General features: G+C 41.2%; 1 protein-coding gene across 1 annotated transcript; it reads right to left on the bottom strand.

The window, feature by feature from the left end:
* Positions 1–820: 820 nt before the first annotated feature.
* On the bottom strand, positions 821–12,937 carry VCPIP1 (valosin containing protein interacting protein 1). Its single transcript, XM_081918392.1, has 3 exons — positions 10,061–12,937; positions 7,157–7,243; positions 821–3,180 (listed from the first exon to the last, which is right to left on the bottom strand). The coding sequence occupies exons 1-3, from the start codon at positions 12,741–12,743 to the stop codon at positions 2,306–2,308; spliced, it is 3,645 nt and encodes a 1,214-aa protein (XP_081774518.1). The 5' UTR covers positions 12,744–12,937; the 3' UTR covers positions 821–2,305.
* Positions 12,938–15,149: the final 2,212 nt, after the last annotated feature.

The following is a 15,149-nucleotide window of genomic DNA, read 5'->3' as shown; positions in this document are numbered from 1 at the left end:
TCACACAAGGGCAAGAATACAAAGTGAATAACTTTGTATTTTTATTTTCTGAGAAGGGAAAATTAAGAGTCATAACACAATTCCTCAAGAGAAAGGATTTCTACAAGGAACAGAAAAGATGTACTTAACTCTTAGTTCACACCACATTAAATTATAAAATCACCCATGCCTTCCCAACTTTACAGCTCTTGCTCATTTATACATGCATTTTGCGTAAAGGATGTTGACAATTATCCTCCTTTGCACACAATGAAAAACCACCAAAGTATTTCCAAGCCAAGAAGAAAAATATCAAACCACCAGGCTGTTTATCAACCCTATAATCCAAGCCAATTTTAAGCTAACAGTGGTCATGATTCTCATCCAAAGAATCCTGGGAACTGTAGCTCTGTGCTATAAATCCCCCACAAAAATATTTCCAAAAATACTGGAATTCCCAAGCTTATGTGATAGAAGCTAGAGATGTTAACTGAATTTTCAGGATTTAGATATCCAGTGCAGATATCCATATGGTCAGAGAAATAGTAGTTACATTCTGGTTTGTCTCACAAGCCATCTCATAATATATTAAATGCTACCTTTTAAACTGGGGCATGGGATATTGCTGTGCCAGAAAGTCCAATATCACCCACCCCTGCACAATCCCTTGCGAATGGAAAACACTTTGGGCCACAAGTCTGGTTGTGCGTTTGTTAGAAGTTACAGTGGTTTTTTTATATTCCGCCTCAAGCATCCTGTTCTGTGTGGCATGATCAATTTTAGAATTCCCTATTTACATCACATATTTCATTTCTTGACCAAATTAAGCAGCAAAGCTATATATTTGAAATCATTTATTTATGAAAGTTGTATTTGTATGTTTTATATATAAGCAGTGCATGAAATAACAAAAGATTTAGTCCCTGAATGAGAAAAGCAAAAAGGGTGTTTGAATGGATTAATATAGTTGAATGAACCAAGGCAGTTTTACCTTCGGTTAATTTCCCATATAAAAAATAAACCTTCCCTTACTTGGGACATTTTATCATAGCATTGCTTAGAGGTTTCCTGTGTGATTATAACTGCAGAAAGTGTGAGCATATTTTCAGAATATAAACATTAATACAAACTTAGTATTTGTGGACCAGGTAAAACTTGCATGTTGAGTAAACACTGGCTTCAATAGCTAAGCACTTCAGATTTCTTTTCAGTATCTCTTCTGTATTATAAGTCATTTACTGTTTCAAGTTTATTTTCATTAGATGAAGCAGTAATAATGCACATAAAATAGAAATAAGCAAAGAGGCAAAAGTGCAACATCAGTATCAAGATAAATATTCTATCTTTACGGAGCAAATACTATGGCCTGCTTAGTAAAAAATAGCACTGTAGATCTGATGAATATGCTGTTTAAGTGGATGACAGTTTAATCAACGTGATGCATGAAGACTTGCATAAAAGTGAAAAACTAAGGATTTCCCATTTCAGGGAGTCAAAAAGAAACTGTTACTATATCGCTGAAAATCTGATGAAACTTCTGTTAAATTCCATTAATCCAACATGCTTAGAAAGTGTTAATAGCCAGCACTGATAACCAACTGTTATTTTTCAAAATCTTCCTGCACAAAAAGCAATTCCTTATTAGCCTGCTGCAGTTTCTTAAAATACTTGCATACTTCTGCCTTTGCAATGTAAAGCACACGATAGTACTTTACCAGCTCAAAATTAAACATGCAATCACTAGCCAGCAGGACAATGAAAAAGCTGTGCTGGCTCAGTCTGCCATGCATTGCTGCATCACCTTTGCTTTAGATTCATCTTATACTATATAGCACTTTGCCCTATCATTCTTTAAATGTACAACTTTTAAAGAGATCTCAATAAATATACGTGGGTTTTTGAGAAACCTGAAAATCTAAATGGATGCAAAGTGTTCAGATCTAAGGGGATGCCTCTTTATGCTGGAACCAACACACTACATTTGTCAGATTTTCTTTTCACACATTAATCTTTGAAACATAATGATTTCACATGGGCTGGAGGATTAAGACTTTAACAGAAATAAAATTACAAAAAAAGAACCCACATCTACAGCAGATATTCATCCCAGTGCATATTCTAATAACTAATTTACAGGTAACTGAGAGCTAACCTGGGCAGCAAAATGGCATATTAAAAGCTATTGTCTATCACACACTTGCTATCATGCAATGAGTAAGATATAATCTTTGAAACATACAAGATTCAATTACTAATCTTATGTGGCCCAGCCAACAAACATTACATTTGCACAGTAATCTCTTGTATTTTATCAGTTGTTAACTATTCATGAATGATCCATTGGCTCAGATGTATTAGTGATTTCTGCATCTTGACTATCCATCTCTTCAGGCTCTTCCACAGAATTTCCCTTCTGTGCTTTTGATCTTGTGGACAATGTTGTTCCCACTGCATTTGACATGTTACTGTCAGTTGTTTCTGCATTCAGATGTCCGCTGCCACTTGATAAAGAAAAGGATTCAGACAAACCAGTCTGAGGGCTCCTTGTTTTAATAGATGAACTTGCGGCTTCCAGTTTCCTTTGAGAGAAGTCTTGTGTCGCCGACTGCTCTGTATTCTGATCCCGCATGTGTCTGTCCATTGAAGCCTGAATCGAAGAAACCATTTCCTGCAATTTTTTCCGTTGTGCCTCAATCAAATTAGGATCAAGCTGCCTGCTGTCTCTCATGGTTCCTACTCCAGGAGCTATCCGTATTAGCTCACTGTTTCCAGAATCACCTGTGTACACTGAAGACTCAGATTTAGCAGAACTTGGACTGAAGTCTGTGCTTGTGCTTTGCTTTCTTAACAGTGGAGCTTCCCTAGCTCTTTGGTGAAGTGATTGGCTACCAGCTGCACTTCCTAATGAATGGCCTTTCCCTTGAAACGCTGTTATATTGTGAAGTTGCTCTGACTTCTTTTTAACTACGCCACCGCTACCTAACTTTAGGAGTCCATGTGAAGGACTTGCTTCCCGGCTTCTTGAAGAAGCTTCTGCTCGCACTTGGCTTAGGGCCTCCTTAACCAAGTCTTCAACATCGGCGCCCACAGGAAAATGCCCAGCAACATCCACACAAAGTTCCACTCTATCTTCTGCTGCATTGTACACAAAGGTCTTACCAGGCAAGTGTGGAAAAGTACAATGCCTACCATCAGCCAGACCTATAGAAAGGAGAAAGAGATATTTTAAAGTTTATATATTGCTTCTTAATGATGGCTGTGAAGCAGATAACAAAGCATACCAGGGTCACATTATAAGCACAAAAGGTTGTGTCCAACTATGTTCAACTCAGAGTAGCCCCACTGAAATTACTGGACCTAGTTAGTCAGTCATGTCAATTAATTTCATTGAGTCACATTCTGATTCGGACACAACCCATATAGCACTAAAAAAAACCAAAAACTAAGGAAAAAACAAAAACGTAAGAACAGACTTGTTGGGTCAGACCCCAAAGGACCATCTAATCCTGCATCATTTTTTCCACAATGGCCAACCAGATGTCTTTAGGAAATCCAGAAGCAGAACATGAATGTAACAGACTCTACCCAATGGCAGATTGGCATACTGCTACTGCTCCTGGATATTACATATAAACATCACAACTGGTAGATAAAATATATATTTCTTAAGTTAAACACACAGCTGCTACATCCAAAATCAAGTTCTGGAAAAGCAAATGCCCTCTGGAATGGAGCTATAGAACAGATTTCTAAAAGTGAAAGGGGACATTAAAAGACAGGCTTGTTTGGGCAGTAAATGCCTTAACAAAAGACTTAAGCAGTAAACACTACTTTTATCCCTCTTTAGTACTCTCTCATTATCTTCAACAAAAGGTTGTAAAAACTTGAATTGGAACTATTCAAATGGAATCAGAAAGTCTGCATAGGTCAATTATACATTTGTCACTACACTAGATACAATCCTTGTTACCTGCTCTTCTGATTTAGAGCACATTTGTAAGAAAAATAAGAGTCTGAAGTTTAAAGAATGACTATACAGGAGAAAGCAATCTTTAGATACATCCACCGAAATGTAATAAGATTGCCATGTATATTACATTCCATTATTTCCATTTTAATATTGCAAAATATCTTCTGCAAGTCATCAGGTAACCAAAGCGGCAGAATTTGGTAAGGTAAAGGGACCCCTGACTGTTAGGTCCAGTCGTGGACGACTCTGGGGTTGCGGCACTCATCTCGCTTTACTGGCCAAGGGAGCCAGCGTACAGCTTCCAGGTTATGTGGCCAGCATGACTAAGCTGCTTCTGGCGAACCAGAGCAGTGCAAGGAAACGCCGTTTACCTTCCCACCGGAGCAGTACCTATTTATCTACTTGCACTTTGACGTGCTTTCAAACTGCTAGGTTGGCAGGAGGCAGAATTTGGTAGAAACACTGTTAACAGCAGTGAAGAACCGCTGGCCCATGGGCTTAACTAGGCTTGCCAGGCCCTTGAATGTGGCCTACAAGGCCGTTTTAGGCAAACCACACCCACCTGTCAGTTCATTGGTATATCACATCAAATAGCAAGATTTGTTATCTCCAAGCCTATATCCTAACACTGTGATGCTTAGTACTAAGATTGGAGATAAACCTGTGCCTGCTTTTTATAGTAAATTGTCAAAGTGCAGAAACATTTTTCTTATCTTGTGGTTGTGCTAGTTAGTCTATTTTTAAAGTTGTTTTGTTAATAGCATTTTATAGAAGATGGTTGCTTTTACTGATGATTTGTTAATTATTTTATATGATTTATGTTTTAATTATGATGTTCTAGCATGTTATTGCTATTTATTGTATGTAAGCCACTTTGTGACTTGTGTGAGTGAAAAGCAGCACAGAAATATAATAAATTAAATTATCTCTGATCTTAACACTATTGGACCACAGCACAAAGACTGGAGATAAGCTTCTGCTTGAAGCTGGAAGTTTGAATCAACTGAGATCCTATGGCATCAGGTGATTGACAGGTTGGACGTCCACCCACCTATCAAAATGACATATGGAGGGTGGGCAGGTTCCATTTGTCCACCCCTGATATAAAGCACACAGGAAAGTAGACAACCAGAAAGAAGCAGAGTGGCTTAGAGGTGTACAATTGCCAATACTGAAACGAAACAGAAATCAGTGGGCACTGATTATTATTAGCATCTTTTAATGAACTTTTAGATGTCATAGTGCTGGGACAAGTTGTCAGAACAAAGATAATTATCTAATGTTTTTTCAACAATAAAGCAATCCTGTTCTCATTCAAGGTATGCAATGTCAAGCTTGGCAGAAAAGATGGAACACTGAAAGGATTCAGTGTTCCATCTAAACTTGTATAGAAAAACAAAATGATCAATTTGAGGGCAGAGAAAACGCTGAACTCATGTGGTAATTACAGCCTCACAAGTGTGTCTGCATATGTGTAATAGGCATGCACTCTGATTAACATATTACATTGTACAGTAAGCCTGCAATTTATGCGTGTTCAGCATTATGGGCTTGGGGGGGAATAAAAAATAAAATAAAAGGCAATGGAAAGGGGTGGATACACACAGAGAATGAATTCTGAGGCTTTGTCACAACTCTGACTTGATGAAAGGAAAAGCATAATATAAACAAAGACTTTAAACTGTAATGTGAACAAGCATTGCACCGGTGCATAGTGATAAAAAAATTCCTGCAGCAGTCTTTCTCCATAGCTGTGCTGCAGACAAAACAATCGAGATCCTGCCTTTTTGTATCCTCTGAACTCAAGTCTGAGGTTGCTTCTTTTCAAACAAAACACAGGTAGTAACCCAAAAATAAACCTTGGGTTACCACTTGTGTTTTGTTTGGGGGAAACAAACCATGAGCCCATGTTCAGAAGACATGACAAGACAGGATCTGGATTGTTTTGTCAGTGGCACAGCAGCAGCAGGTGAGAAGTGCCCTGGGAATTCTGCTCATTCACATTATAGTTTAAAATAAACGATGGTTTAACTTAATGCGATGTGCAAACTGAGCCACTGTATGTCATTCTGGAAAGTTCTCTGAACTACAGAAGTAAAAGGGTGGAGTGGAATGACCTGCTGAACAATGAGACCAGCAAATGCAGCTAGTTAGATTGAAGCTCTATGTTTCAGGATTAATTGTATCACATTCTCCTTTTCAATTCTTGACTTTGGCTTATAACACGGATTTTGTTCCTCAATCAAGAAAATGAGCGTGCACACAATTTAGTTCAAGAAGACAAGAAAAACAATTGTGACAACAGTACCACTAATTTAGAAGTCCTTACAGACCTTTACCCACTCTGTCAATTTCCTTTAAAGCCTGAAGCAATATACATTTCTCTCTACGATAGCAAGTGTGTGCCGCAACCACATCAATGGCTTTGTATCTGTAGCATTCTAAAGCATCCTGCTCTGTTTGAGCTGCTCTGTGTCATTCTGATTTGATTTGCTATTCAGGCCGAATCTGATCCGTTAAACCTGAAACTGTTTTATTCCCATAACTATAAAGGGGAATCTAAAAAATAGCTGTATTTTCCCCCCTTTTCACATAAGTGGGTATAATTTGCAGGCAAAGGAGTTCATCCAGAGTGGTTTAAGCTTGCCAAAGTTCAGGCAGATCCAACCAGTGGACTTTGTGCCAGGAAACATTTAAGTTGTTGAGGTTTTTTAAGCGGAAGTGTTTTATTTTCTAGCAGAATTGCATACAAATTGTATGTATGTTCTCTCCTTTTGAGGGAGTGAAATTGTGATTAAAAGCTAGACTTGTCCGTCAAAACAGAAGATCCTCCCACCTCTCCATCATCTCCCCTCTTGAGCTCTGGGTGTTTCCTCAGTCAGTTTAGTTTCGATTTTGAGAAAAGAAAACAAGCAAGGAGATGTTGTGCATGGTATTGAACGTTCTGGAAAAACGAAAGTAACAGAGCTACTTGCAGTATGAGAACTCCCTGATCTGCCTTGACACAACTTGTTAATGGCAAAATCAAACTAGAGAACAACAGAGTCTGCCTGAATCACCCTGATTTGCCTTCTCATTTGGGGTACACATGGCATGGTTGCAACACCCTCCCCACTATATGTATACATATGTACACGAAATCAAAGCCTCACAATAATTTTCTCTTAAAAACCATGATATACACAAGCACATAGTTAGAAATTATACCCATTGTTTTCTTCATTATATTGTAGAACACACCACCCTGATGGAACAAGTGAGGAAGTCCTTTTGCATAAGACCAGACATCTTCTCCTGTGGAACAGGAAAAAAAGGGTTAGTTAACTAGCATAATTATAATTGGTGGAAAAATATTAACTTCATTTATATATAAATACAAATGCCTGTTCCCAGCATGTCACTAAAGTCCTCCAACTTTCTATCACATTCTAGCATAACCAAGATATCAAGACTGCGGTTGAGTTCTACCATCTTCTAGAGGAGTCAGGATAGTGTTACTTCAGCTATACTGTAACATGTGAAGACACACAAATTTTTATAAAAGTTTTCAGGTCCCACTTGCAATATTACAATGAAGGCAAATGAAAAGCATGCTAGAGATATGAAGGTTCAGAGAAAGAAGGGGGGGGGGGATAGACTCTTCCCCTGGTTCCCGTCTCCCTTCACATCTCACTGGGAGTCACTCTTTTAGTTTCCCTAGGAACCTAAGGGCCATTTCACACATGACAAAGTATTAGCAACACAGCATTTAGCTACACACATTTTACTGAATGTATAGGAGTACCTGGGTACTTGGAGGAATACAAGACAACCTTGATTTTAAGCATCAATGAAAGAGAATAGTACTCTGCCAATATATCTTAATGGAAAACTCAAGCTACATTTACTTAACTCTCGGAACCGGGGCTTGTTCTAACTGTGGCAGTTAATAAACCAGGATTTTAAGAAGTGGTTTGATATCCTATTTGTTTTAGCCAATCACAGACAGAGAACCATGACTTGTTCTGTTTGGACACTATGAGGAACTGTTGCTAATTCAAAAGGGAAAACTTTTAATCTCCTCTTTGCATGCAGAGGGAGGGGAGTTGAAGAATGCAGTCCCAAGGGTCAAGCGAGCATTTTTTCATAACAACAATTCATGCTTGTTTGAAGAAGGTTACAGTCCTCCAAGTATGAGAGAGTTCTCCCATAGAAATCATAGGCAATTGCTACAAAGGTTCAAGCTTCACCCTGACTACTCTTTACGCAGTATGTGTGCTTGTCTTGTTTAATCCTAAAACACCTATCCTCCCATCTCCTTTCTGCCATGCAATGTTTCCTCTCAACCAGCCCCCTTGTATGAACATGAAGTAACCCACAGTTTTGTTTCAGACTCCCCCCCCACCGGTCCTAAATACAGTGGTACCTCGGTTTATGAACTTAAACAGTTCCGGAAGTCCGTTCTTAAACTCAAACCGTTCTTAAGCGGAGGCGTGCTTTCCCTAATGAGGCCTTCCGCTGCCTGTGTCCTTCCACTGTTTGGATTCCGTTCTTAGACTGAGGTAAAGTTCACAAACCAGGACACTACTTCCAGTTTTCGGAGTTCGTAAACCGAGTCATTCGTAAACAGGACTGTTCTTAAACCGAGGTACCACTGTATTCTTTTCTTAAAAGGTTTCCTGACATGCATGCAGCCACAATCTCTTTTGGATACTACCTTTATACTTCATACTCAGATGAGAACAAGAACTACCCTACTAGGAAAGACGTGGTTGCTAAGAAATGGTTACAGCAGAAGAGATATTTTTCTCTGAATAACAAAAGTCATATGACCACAACACTTCATAAGGTTTGTTCTCAGTTAAAAAAAGTAAAGTTGCCAGTTTCACTTTTGTTTCATAGTATCTACTCAGTTTCATTTCCAATAATTCACTATTAAGCTTTCAGTTCATAAAATTACACACAGAAACTTCCATTTTCTTTTGAACAGTCATTTCCATCATTTTATTTTTAGTGCCTTAACACACAAGCCTAATTTTCAAAGCAGCACAGATAATGCGACTGCAAGTGCCAAAAACATTCATGACATTGTGCAAATGTTACGCCATTCTGCAATTATCACAAGGGTTTTATATTGGGGGGGGGGGAGCTTTTTTAAAAAACGCCTCAGCTGGTTGGAAACCAAGCAATACTTTTGATGCCATGCACCCTGCAAGTGAATGGCAAAGACTGCAATACGTTGATTTTATTTGCAACACTGCCAATTAATTTGGTTTAAAAGGTTTCTTAAAATATAACCTTCCATAGATCTGGCTGAGTAGCAGAAATACATATATTATATATACTCTCTGGACAAGCAGTTCGGCTTTTAAGTTTGTTTTACTTCACCAAAACCCTGTTAAGCTTTAAATTAAGACAGTAAGATGAGGTGTTGCAGTAAATATTTCACAGCTTCATATATATGCTTTAAGTATAGTATTTATAGCAAAGTAAGCAAATGAGGAATCAAATGAGAATCCAGACACAAAAAAACTCTAGCTAGTTACTAGAATAATAAATTTCTTCATGAGGAAAAATTAGGAATACTGAGAAAAGTCCATTTATCAGAGCACAACATTACACAAATGAAGACATAAGATAAAGCTGGGAGAGGAGAAAAGTGGCTTTCAAATACCCCTAAATCAAAGGTTGGGGAATCTGCTGTTTTCTAAATGTTGCTGAACTATCATTCCCATCACCGGCCACGTTGGCAGAGGCAAGTCTAAAGGGCCACAAGTTCTCACCCCTGGCTGAAACAGTAGTTACAGGTGCTTTTTTTTAAAAAAAGTAGTTTCATTATTTTCAAAAGGAGGAACAGTTGTGCAGCAATAAAACTACTAGCAATTTCCAAAGCTTAGCAGTGTTTGGTATGGTTTCAAATTAGAGGACTGACCGTGTGTTAAGATTCCTGCATTGCAGGGGGTTGGGCTAGATGACCCTTGGGATCCTTTCTAGCTATGATTCTATGAATTATGACACCAACTTGTATTTACCTAATAGTTGGTCAGATCATGTATGGATTTCTAGCTTTATAAAATTCAGAGTTAGACATATCTCTACTCTTTGAAAAGTGAAAAAAAGTGTTTTCCTTACCCATAAATGTTGCTAGAAGACACAGAGAGTACATTTCCTTGTCGATTTGTTCTTGGATTTCCTTGGAAGCAATTTTACTAGTAACAGCAACATCATCAAGTTTCACAGCATGGGCCGAGTGAACTGAAGCGGTCAGGCTGCTCTCCTCCTTGCCTTTGAGAATCTCTATAGTTACTCTGTCACCATGCAGTAGAGGAACAGGTTCATTTTCCTGCCCTTCTTTGGGTGGCAAAAGCTCTTTGGGAGGAAAGCCAACTCGAATACATTGCAAATGGGGAGGAATATTAAATTCTCTAGCGATGCTTTCTTGCAGTTCTAGAAATGTGGTTGTGGATTTCAAAGTGAGCATGGCCTGCCGCCCATCATTTGTTGTTATGCGTATTTTCTTCTCTTTTGTAGATGTTGGGGAATAAGGAGTCTTTGTAGGTGTAGCAGGTGCAGAAGATGGCCCATCAGGAACAGCACCTGGGGAAGATGTTCTAGGTGGCACTTTTTGTGCTTGTTTCAATTTTTCTGTTTTGCGTTTCTGCATTATAGGTGCCTGTTCTGCAATGTTTTGCTGAATAGTTCTTTCAGTTTTACTCATATTTAGCTCTTCCCTGTGCAATGTTTTTGTTTTCTGACCAGTAAGAATTATTTTGGTTGGAAGTTGAGATTCCAAGTCTTGTCCTTGCTGCACATCATCAACTCTTCGGGCATGAGCCCCATCAATGTTTACAGGCGTATAATCATCAGGGTTCTTTTTGGCTGTTTGATGTAGAATGGTATTGACAACTTTCTGGACAAGAATCTCACTGCCAAATTCTCCAGGAAAATGCTTGGTAACAAGTTTCATTGCAACATCATACACATTGCTGTTTAGAGAAGGATCACTTTCATACTGAAACCAGTATACCGTCTCTCTCACCACTCTCCCACCCCACTCTAGAGTAATTGGGAAAGCTTCAGGGAGATTGTCATACTCCTTATCTTCCCAATAATGCTTGAATCCACAACCACATTTACCACCTGTCGATCTGGTATTAGTTCTGTCCCCATCCAAATACACAACAGAACCATCATTTCTGACACGACGCACCAATGTTCCATGGCACCAGTTACAGACAGTCAAATTACTCAAGTTATAATCAGGTACAAGTACATCCTTAACTGGATTATAGGCACATACCAAATTGTTAAGAGGAAAACTATAATTTTTATCAGGCCTTAGCTGGCCATGGGTACTTTTTGCCAAATTATACAGTTTCCCTCCCGGAGCCAACCACTCAGGAGCAACATGAAGTTCTGAAAGGGCACCACAAATGAGACACTTGTGAAGGCGGTTGTCCACCACTGCCTTTTTAGCAGCTGCTGTGACATCTTCAGGCTGAACTCCTATTACACCAGTCCTTCTATAGAAATACTGATGTACATCAGCTACTAAACTGGGATGAATGCCATGCTTATCCATGAAAACCTCTTCCATGGCAGCAACCAACCTCATCAAATATTTGTCTTGCAAACTTCTGTCACCCCCAATCACACAACTACCATCATCTTCCAATTTGATGTATTTTTTAATAAGGTCCTGAGGTACTCCCCAAGCTTTAGGAAGTAATTTCATAGGCAATTGAGGCAAAGCAGCACCTTTTATCCCAACCAGAGGAATATAATGGTTACGGCCAGAACTACTCCAGGCAATACAGAGAGGTTTGTTCAACATGCCATCTTTCCCCATGCATTTTTCTTCTGGTATCAATCCAGGTAGAAAAGTGGCAGAGTAGTCTCCTGAACTACGCATTCCGCTCAGGGAATCCAAGAGGATGATGGGCCGGTGCAGCACATTGGCCAATCCAAATATGTGGATGTTTCGAAGGCCCATTGGTACACCCTCTGGGGGAACAAACAAAGGATCACATTCGTTTATGATGTCTTCCCATTCTGCCGCATCAATGAAGTCATGAAAGAGAGCTTTGTAGCGGCTGAGATTCTCCCTAAAGTGCTTCTTGAGATTCTCCCGCAAAGCGTGCCAGAACAGCTCCCTGCCCACCAGCGCCCGGGAGATCGCGTGCACCAAGCAATGGCCATCCCCATCCACGTGGACCGGGATGAGGCACTCCTGGCTGTTGTTGGCCTTCTTGATATCCTCCAAGGTGTCGTGCAAGTAGAGAAGGCTGCCGGAGCGGTCTTTGCCATACCCTACCGTGTCGACATGCTCAGGCTCAATGAGGAAGGCACGGTCGCCCAGAAGAGCGCAGTCAAAGATATCCCCCTGGTTCATCTCGGTCAGGAGCTTGGCCTTGCCCGTCTGCTTGTCCATGCCATAGCGGGCCAAGATGGGAGACAGCAGCTTGCAATGATAGTTGGACAGGCCCATGACTTTCACCAACTCGGTGTTCTTCCTGGGGGGCCCCGCCCCGCTCACCCCCAGCAGCGCGTTCCGCAGCAGGTTGTGCAGCACCAAGTCCGGGTCCGTCACCTCCTCCACCGCCAGCAGTTGCCGCTGCTCATGGCGCTGCCCGCAGTCCGTGCACTCGATGCTCCCGCTGCTCTGAGGCCCGTGCGCCGGGAAGAACAGCCGCGCCTGGCACTTGGGATCCGGGCAAGTCCCCGAGAAGATCCTCCGGTCCCTCTTCTTCGAGACCGGCGCGGCCACCGGCTGCTGCTCCTGCTGAGGCGGATGTTGCTGAGGCGGCTGAGACATCGCTCCGCGCCTCCTCCTCCTCTTCCTCTCGCCTCCCTGCGGCCGCGCTCCTTCCCCGCTCCCTTCGGCTCGCGGCCCCTCACAGCTTCATGCCCCGCTCTCCCCTCCCCACCGTAACGGACGGAGCTTGACAGAAGCCGCCCTTCGTCCTGACGCGGCGCACCAGCCCCAACAGTGAACGCGGAAGCCTCCGGCACCAACACTGACTGCCGCTTCACTGCCCTGGCCGTTGCCCGCAACGTAACGGCCTTTCCCCTCCCCTCCTTCCATGCACACGGCGCAAGCGCGGCGGGCTGAGGCACACGGTAAATGTAGTATCCTCCGCCCAGGAAGTCAGGTCTTGTAGAATAGGGATCCCGGTGATTAAAAGACTACCGGTACCAACATGCAACGCGGTACAGGAAAAACCGAGAGCCATGAAGAAGGATGTTTTTGCACAAAGACGACCGGGAAATGTAGTGTTTTCTGTCGCGGAGGGACAAGCGCGATCAAATAGGACAGGGGCGCGAAAGCGACTACATTTCCCAGAATGCTTCACGACTTGCTCTCGTGGTTTATGGCGTCAGGGAGTTGACGAGGGGTAGGTTGAGGGAGAGAGTTGTTGAGGCGCTTAATGTGACATATGTAGCTCAGTTCGATGCGATCAATAGGTATTTCTCCGGGGCAAGTACATCAGACTGCAGCTTTCCACTAAACAAATCCCGTCGCCTCTTGGATTTGCTGTTCTCTTAGCCCGCAAGCTATACCTTATGGATACTAAGTCTGAGTAATTGAAATAACTACATATTCTTCCCCCTAGTGGGAGCCCTTCTAGATCAGGCCAAAGGTCCATCTAGCATTCTGCTCTTACAGTGGCGAGCTAGATTATTATGATTATATATTTGTTTATGCCCTGCATTTTTCCTTGATGGGAGTCAAGGTGGCTTACAGATAAAAATATGAACTTCTGAAAACATAGGCGGAAATTTAAAAAGCAATTAAACATTGATAAAATTTAATCTATACACATATAGATGGTCATGGCAAGGCCTCAGGGAGGACCGGAGTGCATCAACATTATCCCCACTTGTGTTGCCCAACAATATATTTGTCAGAGGCATGCTACCTCTGACACAGTAGTCCCACTGGGAGTGAGATTATAGTTTAGCCATTTGCTGTGAGCAGTAGTTATTTTTGTTTGACCTGAGTATTTCAATATTTAGCTTCATTGGAAGGCCCCAGGTTCTAGTATAATGTGTGAGAGAGAAACTTTGCTCTGTCCACTTTTTGCACATCATGCACAATCATATTTACCTTTTATATAATTTATATCCCAGAAATGAGATTGTGTGAGACTATTAAGAATGGGGGCAGGGGGGAATACCCATGCTGTCTGCAGGCAGAAATAACAGAAAGCAAAAAGTACTCAGAGATTAGGGCTGTTCTAATAATTGCTAGTGGTGTAAAAGTTGAATGGAGAAGAATGCTAAATGTTAGTGCTTAATTCCATGCAAGTGTTTAATGTGAGATGAGTGCTCTTCATGTATGTAGATTTGTTAAGTGCCCACACAGTGGAGCTAACATTGAAACATTTATATTCCCACCCCTTTAATCCAGATTTACCCTTTCCAGTTAAAAAAATGTGCTGCCATTTACCCTTTTGTGAGATCTTAGCAACCAATTGATAATATCCCCATTAGGAAGCACCGAAATCTCATATATTATTATAGTGTTGCTTTATTATATAATTGTATTTCATTAAAGATTAAATGTGCTTTTTTGCATAGGCAAAATGTTCCCTTTTGCATTCATTCTCCACTAGTGAATTCCTTTAAAACAAGCACTGCCAAACCATGCAAACTATATAAAGGATTCATTTCAACAGTAGAAGAAGAGGAGTTTGGATTTGATATCCCGCTTTTATCACTACCCGAAGGAGTCTCAAGGCGCTAACATTCTCCTTTCCCTTCCTCCCCCACAACAAACACTCTGTGAAGTGAGTGGGGCTGAGAGACTTCAGAGAAATGTGACTAGCCCAAGGTCACCCAGCAGCTGCATGTGGAGGAGCGGAGACGCCAGATTACGAATCTACCACTCTTAACCACTACACCACACTGGCTTTTTGCATCAGCTCCTTGCTGATGCAAACTATGTATCCAAGCTGTGGAGAACCACTAACAATGACTCTGCCAAAGCCCTTGGTGATCAAGCAGGGATATAAGGGATCAGGCCATCCCTAAGGTACCCTGGACCTAAGTTGTTAAGGGCCTTGTAAATTAATATAATAACTTTTAACCTGACCCAGTAGTGTAAGGTGCAAACCAGTGCAAACTTTTGAGCACCTGAGTTATGTGCTGGCAATACTCTGTCCCCATTGTCTAGGCACAACTATTGTTGTCCAGACTTTCTAAACTATAGCAGGAATTA

This window comes from Podarcis melisellensis, assembly GCF_964234715.1.
Source record: "Podarcis melisellensis genome assembly, chromosome: 7".
Lineage (NCBI taxonomy): Eukaryota > Metazoa > Chordata > Lepidosauria > Squamata > Lacertidae > Podarcis > Podarcis melisellensis.
This window is presented reverse-complemented; position numbering and strand designations above follow the sequence as displayed.